The sequence below is a fragment of the Sparus aurata genome, chromosome 8 (genome assembly GCF_900880675.1).
Source record: "Sparus aurata chromosome 8, fSpaAur1.1, whole genome shotgun sequence".
NCBI classification, from domain to species: Eukaryota; Metazoa; Chordata; class Actinopteri; order Spariformes; family Sparidae; genus Sparus; species Sparus aurata.
This window is the reverse complement of record NC_044194.1, coordinates 3,045,839-3,053,330: the sequence shown is the minus strand read 5'-3', so window position 1 is coordinate 3,053,330 and position 7,492 is coordinate 3,045,839. Positions and strand designations below refer to the sequence as shown.

Below are 7,492 nucleotides of genomic sequence, written 5' to 3'. Positions count from 1 at the left end.
ATGAAACACAATAAAGTGCCCTCATGGATGTAGGTATGGTAAGTGAAACACGATAAAATGCCCTCCTGGATGCACGTGCGGTAAATAAAACACGATAAAGTGCCCTCCTGGATGCCCGTATGGTGAGGGAAACTCAATAAATTGCCCTCCTGGATGCCCGTATGGTATTGAAACACGATAAAGTGCCCTCCTGGATGCCCATGTGGCAGATGAAACACAATCAAGTGCCCTCATGGATGCCCGTATGGTAGATAAAACATGATAAAGTGCCCTCCTGGATGCCCATATGGTAGATGAAACCTAATAAAGTGCCCTCCTGGATGCCTATATGGTAGATAAAACATAATAAAGTGCCCTCCTGGATGCCCATATAGTATTGAAACACGATAAAGTGCCTTCCTGGATGCCCGTATGGTATTGAAACACGATAAAGTGCCTTCCTGGATGCACGTATGGTATTGAAACACGATAAAGTGCCTTCCTGGATGCCCATGTGGCAGATGAAACACAATAAAGTGCCCTCATGGATGTAGGTATGGTAAGTGAAACACGATAAAGTGCCCTCCTGGATGCCCGTATGGTAAGGGAAACTCAATAAAGTGCCCTCATGGATGCCCGTATGGTAGATGATACACGATAAAGTGCCCTCATGGATGCCCGTATGGTAGATGATACACGATAAAGTGCCCTCCTGGAAGCCCATGTGGCAGATGAAACACAATCAAGTGCCCTCATGGATGCCCGTATGGTAGATGATACACAATAAAGTGCCCTCATGGATGCCCGTATGGTAAATAAAACACGATAAAGTGCCCTCCTGGATGCCCGTATGGTGAGGGAAACACAATAAAGTGCCCTCATGGATGCCCGTATGGTAGATGATACACGATAAAGTGCCCTCCTGGATGCCCGTATGGTATGTGAAGCATGATAAAGTGCCCTCCTGGATGCCCGTATGTTCCTGGCCCCGTATGGTAGTGAAACACGATAAAGTGCCCTCCTGGATGCCTGTATGGTAGTGAAACCCACTCCCCAAAATACATAGTCCACATTAACAAACTTAAGGGTGGAAAAAAAAATAGTGCCCAGATTATTAATTATGTGTTTTATAAAGTAAAAGAAGAAGAAAGAACATGACAGAAGGTTTTTTTATTCAAATAAGCACTTTCATATGTTCAGAAAGCAAAACTGTTCTATCGTAACAAGCTTGTATAAATGAAAGTGTGTTTGATACTCATGACTCAACTCAAACATTAACAACAAAAACAACAAAAACATAAAACCTTGTTCATATGTGTAAAACAGATTGATAATCTGTGATTCTTTGATGTGTTCCCGTTTAAATCTGTAGAGTCATTTATGTAAATTCTTTCTTTTGATGTCTGACAGGAACACAAATCAAATCTACTTCCGTTAAAAACCTTCTGGAAGCCAACATATAAGCTACATATCAGATATGGATACATTATTTTAAAAAATAGCTCTCAGGTTAAATAACTCTTATACCTTTTTTTTTTTACCCACTTAAAGCATGTAACAAACCGTTTACAAGGTGACCAAACCCACCCCCAAATAAAATAAATATGACTCAGGCAGCAGAAGAATACCTCATCTAGGAAACTTCACACAGGTCTCATAAATATAGTATTAATGCTTTCAGCCATCCAGATCTTCCCCTCTGAGCTCGACCGAAGCCGGAAGCTGATCCTGGTTCATTTACTGACTCAAGATCAAGAGTTCATAAATATTAATAACTCTCCAAAGACAGCACCATTACTTACTTTTTAGACATTACCCGAAATACATTTTAAATCTATCTTAAAATATCTGTGATGATTTGAAATAGATTAACTCGAGATCCTGTGAAGTCCAGCTGAAATGTTTTATCGGCAGCAGCTCTAAGCTTTGTGACATCACCATGTGACATCATATCCTGTGAACGGAAACTGTCGATGGTTTTGGGTTTGAAACTGGACTGTTGCTTGGGTTGATTTCCACGACACGTTTAAAGAAATACTGGAGTGGGCTTGTAACTGAGGTCTTGTACAGTTTGAAGGTTGCATTTTAATTAATTCAGAAATCCATTTCAATGAAGAAACTTTTGGAGATGATGTGGGACAAACTACCGTTACAACTTTGGCAAGTTTAGTTAGCCGTGGTTTTTCGTGGCAGTCTCTCTCTCCTTTAATGCTTTATATTTCTAATGCCTAAAATAGTGTTAAATCCTTCAACGTTCTGCAGATCTTCACAGAAGAACTTCTCTCTGAAACAGTCGGCACCAGTAAAACTCTTTCCGTTGGCACAGGTGAGCGAATTGAACCAAACTCAGGATGATAATATTGAACTGCACAAGCTGCCCTGTTAGCTTTATGACCTAAAACCAACACGTTGTAAAGCATTACCTAAAAGTCATAACACTCAAAATAAAAATAACTTTTGGGGGATTAAAACATTTGACCACTTTTGTTTTTTTACTCCCTTTCACCTATCATACCTTTCAAATGGACTAATTCAATAGTCAGTATTTACTTTATCAGCCCCCTGCAGGTGAGTTAATGTTATGACCTCAAACACGACTATCAGAGAAAGACAGGAGAGTCTGAGAGGATAAAGTTTGTGCACGCAGCTGAGAGCATTTGAATTGTGTACATCTTCTTAGGCGTTGTTGGTTCTACTCCTCAAGAGTGCTCTTGGACATGAAGTGAAGTCCCTCCTCCTTCAGTCGGGCCAGCGCCGGCCCGTAGACCTCCTTTATCATCGGGACTACCAGCCCCTTCGTACTGATCTCACCTGCAGAGAGAACAAACACGAGTCAGTCTTCAAACTCACTCGTGTTCAGAATCATATCTGCTGAGCAACAGGATGAGCTAATGCTAGCTTGACAGACTGCCAAAACAAACAGACATTAGCTTCACAGTCTGATGGGTAAAACTAACGTTAGCTTAACCAACGAGCCAACCGCGCTAAAGTTTCTCACTTCAAAAGGACAAACTAAAGCTAGCTTCACAAACTGCAAAGACAACTGACATTAGCTTCACAGCCTGAAAGGACAAAATAATGACAGTTTCTCAAACTGTCAAGAGAAATTAATATTAGCTTCACAAACTAAAAGAACAAATCAACCTTTGTGGTCAGACTGACAGCTAACAGTTACCTTAGAATCACAGACTAATCAGACAAACTGGTGTTAGCTACCATAACCAAAACTACCATTCACTTCATAAAACTGTCAAACATTGTAGTCAGGAGGATTGCCACGTGTCACGTACCATCGAGGACCATGCGAGCAGCAATGGCTGCTGGGTATCCTACAGTCTTGGCCATGGCGGAGAAGCCGTTGGGGTCGCCGTACACCACCAGGCTAATGTGTTTGGTCTCCAGCTCGCCAGTCGGGTGGCGAAGCCCCACGTCGTTCCTCAAGATGATCATGTCTCGCTCGCCCTTCACTGACCACGGGAGAGACATCGTTAGTACCTTATGTGCTAGTTTCACATGTAGCGCTCGTGTCCTTGATTAGTGCCAATATAACAGACTTGTGTCTCACCGAAGGAGAGTTTGGCTTCCAGATGTTTTGTCAGAGCAGTCAGCACGCTGTCGGCATGCGGCACCGGCTCGTCGCTCAGCATTCCAAACCTAAACACACACACAGACCAAAATACAAGATTTTACCTCACAATAGAATAACCTTCGCAAAGCTGTTTTAAAAGCTTTAAAAGAGAATTACTCGGATTTAACATCCCGGCAGCGCTGCGGCAGCCCACACATCCTTGGCTAAATCTAAAGGGATGAGCAGTTGCTTTTTGTCGCTGTTTTGCTGGTGAATTGAATAAATGAACAAGTCATTCAATTTGAGCTGCGAGCGCGTTGGCTTTTTACTCTTTTAACGGCACAGATGGAATGTTTCCAACAGTTCACTTTTACCGTCTGAGGAATTTACGTTTCAATGCCAGCGTGGCCCTCTTCACTTCACCGCCAGCAGCAGCAGAACAATGGCAGCATGGAGCCTTGGTCTGAAGAGACCCTTAGAAAAGTTGATTTAAATTGAAGAGTGTGCACGCTACACCACTTCAGGCGTCCTCATTAGGGGGGGGAAGTAATAACGTGTGCAGAAGAGGAGCAGCTTTGGCCTTGCTCTCAGCCTGCCATCCGCAGCTCCAGCAGTGACTCTGAACAGCAGCAGACGTCAGCATCACGATTCAGAAGTAGTTTCAGAATTATTTCCGAACTTCACAGGGTTGAAACTCTAAGCTCTGCTCTTCCATACTAACAAAGTGAGACAGCAAGATGCCCATCTAGAGGATTTCAAGTAGAGTCAAAGGTGGCGGCAGCAAATGTTGGATGGTTGCTGAAGCCTTGCCTCTACTTTGTTGTATTTACAGTTCATGCTGGCCTTTTAAATCAGGGTGATGGTTAGGTTACACTCAGGAAAACAGCACAACATACTTGAACTCCTTCAATTGATCAGCAACTCATAAACTGACAAAGTCAATCTTAACTATCTGCACCACATCATATTCTAGCAGCAGATCCAAGGCCTCAGACCTGGAGGTGAAGAGATGAAGCCAACAGAACCACATCCATCTGCAAAGAACAGAACCTCTGATGTCCCCAAAGCTGCGTCTTTGATCCAATGAATTCAGATCACAAGGACCAGCAAGCCTCACTACGGAAGCCCTGAGGGTCAAGTGAAGGAATGTTTTTATGATCTTATCCGATCTATTATTTTCTGTCCCGTGTTTATGACTCGTGAACTGGTTTCGACCTTTTTGGAAAGAGAATCTTTCGAAGTTCAAAATATTTTTCATCTCCACCTGATAAAAAAAAAAGCCACAAAAGAAATGTTCATGTGTGAAACCAAGTACATTTCTTTCGCTTAAGGTCACATGAGAAATTAAAATTTCCAAGTGAAAAAAAAAATCGGGAGAAAGAAAAAAAATTTGGGGGGGAATATTATTTTTATTTTTTTATTTTTTTGTGAATTTCTTTCTACTCACTTTCTCACCAGAAAAAAACATAAAAATGTTATGTGTGAAAGTGATTGAGGAAAAAAAAAAAAATCACAAAATAATAATAAAAAACACATTTTCCCCACGAGTGAAACTGAAAAAAATTTCAGGAGAAAAAAAATTGTTTTTTTCTGTTTGGAAAAAAAGTCCGGACAGTAAATAAATGAAAAAGAGGCTGACAGGAGCTCCTTTACTGAAGCTGCTGTTTTCTCTGTTTGACAGCATTGAAAACATTTTTTTACCGGCCAACCTTGAAATCTGTAAACCCTTTTCTTTCCTCTCTCCTTTAATGACTGCTCTCATCACTCTCCACACAGCTCCAGATAGCTACATGACGGTAATGAAGCAGCAGTCTCTCACCATCTCAGGCTCTCCATCCCGAAGTCGTCCTTTCCGATGCGTTCGTACACGGCGTCTTCAAACGCTTCGTTGGAGACGGAAGGAGACAATCCCATCTGAGTACAGAGGAGCTCTTTCTGTAGAGGAGACAGCAGATGAGTGTTGGTACACGGCCGCCATGTTTCTACGACTGACGCGTTCAAACACTTTCAGCTTCACATGTTTCTTCTTTTACCACAATGTCCCTAAAAGCACGTTGTCAGCTCCCACATCAGTCTCCTAGCTCCTCTTCAGCTCCTAGTCTGTCTCCTAGCTCCTCTTCAGCTCCTAGTCTGTCTCCTAGCTCCTCTTCAGCTCCTAGTCTGTCTCCTAGCTCCTCTTCAGCTCCTAGTCTGTCTCCTAGCTCCTCTTCAGCTCCTAGTCTGTCTCCTAGCTCCTCTTCAGCTCCTAGTCTGTCTCCTAGCTCCTCTTTAGCTCCTAGTCTGTCTCCTAGCTCCTCTTCAGCTCCTAGTCTGTCTCCTAGCTCCTCTTTAGCTCCTAGTCTGTCTCCTAGCTCCTCTTCAGCTCCTAGTCTGTCTCTTAGCTCCTCTTCAGCTCCTAGTTTGTCTCCTAACTCCTCTTCAGCTCCTAGTCTGCCTCCTAGTCTGTCTCCTAGCTCCTCTTCAGCTCCTAGTTTGTCTCCTAACTCCTCTTCAGCTCCTAGTCTGCCTCCTAGTCTGACTCCTAGCTCCTCCTTAGCCCCTAGTCTGTCTACTAGCTCCTCTTTTGCTCCTAGTCTGTCTCCTAGCTGCTAGTTTGTCTCCTAGCTCCTCTTTGGCTCCTAGTCTGTCTCCTAGCTCCTAGTCTGTCTCCTTGCTGACATTCTGGCTCCTAGTCTGTCTCCTAGCTCCCCTTCAGCTCCTAGACTGTCTCCTAGCTCCTCTTCAGCTCCTAGTCTGTCTCCTAGCTCCTCTTCAGCTCCTAGTCTGTCTCCTAGCTCCTCTTTAGCTCCTAGTCTGTCTCCTAGCTGCTAGTTTGTCTCCTAGCTCCTCTTCAGCTCCTAGTCTGTCTCCTTGCTGACATTCTCGTTTTCATCTCCTCTCTATTTTTTCTTTGCATCTCGCATCAAGTCTTTAAAATAAGAGTTGTTGTGTGTTTTCAGCGAAATGATTGAGAATCTTTAATCCTGCTTTGGTTTCTGACACATATTCTGAAAACGCAGCTGTGTGTCTGTGTTTCGACAGACAGAACTCGTCTCATCAGTGTCAGAAAGCGTCGGCTCGCTGCAGCCTCGATGAGCTGTTGACAGCAATACGACTCTTCAGCAAACCCACTCATACAGTCAGACGCTTCAAGTGGAAGAGCTGCAAAACAGAGCGGAGAACGAGGCGGGAGGCGACCAGAGGAGGATCTTACCCAGGACACGGGGGGCGCAGAGGGGTGCAGGACGGGAGAGGCCTCGCTCTGGATCAGACCCAGTTTGAGGAACCCGCTCATGGCCTTCGAGAAGCCCTGTGAAGAGAAGAAGAGCTCGGACGTGAACACATGAAACAAAAGGTTCTGTGAGAAGATTCAGTCAGGGAAGAACTGTGTGAGGAGATCGAGGTTAGACAGTTTCTGCAGGTTTGAACAAGTCAAATTTAGACTTTTTAAGACCTTACTCAACTAAATTAAAGACCCACACAGACAAAGTACAAAAAAGTGAAGAAAAATACAGTCCCAGAATTATTTTCAAAAATAACCAAATGTATTTCTATTCACAGAGCAGCTCACACTATGAAGAATGGAGTGTGTGTGTGTGTGTGTGTGTGTGTGTGTGTGTGTGTGTGTGTGTGTGTGTGAGTGTGAGTGTGTCAACGGTATTACAGCCTTAACATTTTCATTATTTTTAATTTAGTTTTTTATTCCAGTTTAGTTTTAATTAGTTTAACAAGTAATTAAGTAGTTTTAGTTTAGTTTTTTTATCTAGGAATTTAATTAAGTTTATTATAATAACCCTGGTGTGTGTGTGTGTGTGTGTGTGTGTGTGTGTGTGTGTGTGTGTGTGTGTGTGTGTGTGTGTTTGCTGATGTCGTTGTTGCTTTGGTACGACTGATGTTTAGCATCAGAGTTGAGCCGTAGATGGTTTGAGTGTGGCTCGGCTCTGAGGCGGTGCAGCATTCGGGTCG

General features: G+C 43.3%; 1 protein-coding gene across 2 annotated transcripts in view; it reads right to left on the bottom strand.

The window, feature by feature from the left end:
- Positions 1-1,134: 1,134 nt before the first annotated feature.
- The window catches only part of aass (aminoadipate-semialdehyde synthase), a 35,307-nt gene continuing 28,949 nt past the window's right edge, over positions 1,135-7,492 (bottom strand). The window contains exons 19-23 of one of the 2 annotated variants that reach the window (XM_030425749.1): positions 6,741-6,836; positions 5,367-5,482; positions 3,545-3,633; positions 3,270-3,446; positions 1,135-2,790 (exon numbers count right to left, since the gene is read on the bottom strand). In XM_030425749.1, coding sequence (XP_030281609.1) covers positions 2,672-2,790; positions 3,270-3,446; positions 3,545-3,633; positions 5,367-5,482; positions 6,741-6,836 — 597 coding nt within the window. In that variant the 3' untranslated portion in view covers positions 1,135-2,671. The remainder of the gene's footprint in view (positions 2,791-3,269; positions 3,447-3,544; positions 3,634-5,366; positions 5,483-6,740; positions 6,837-7,492) is intronic. The other variant, XM_030425750.1, reaches the window with a different exon arrangement.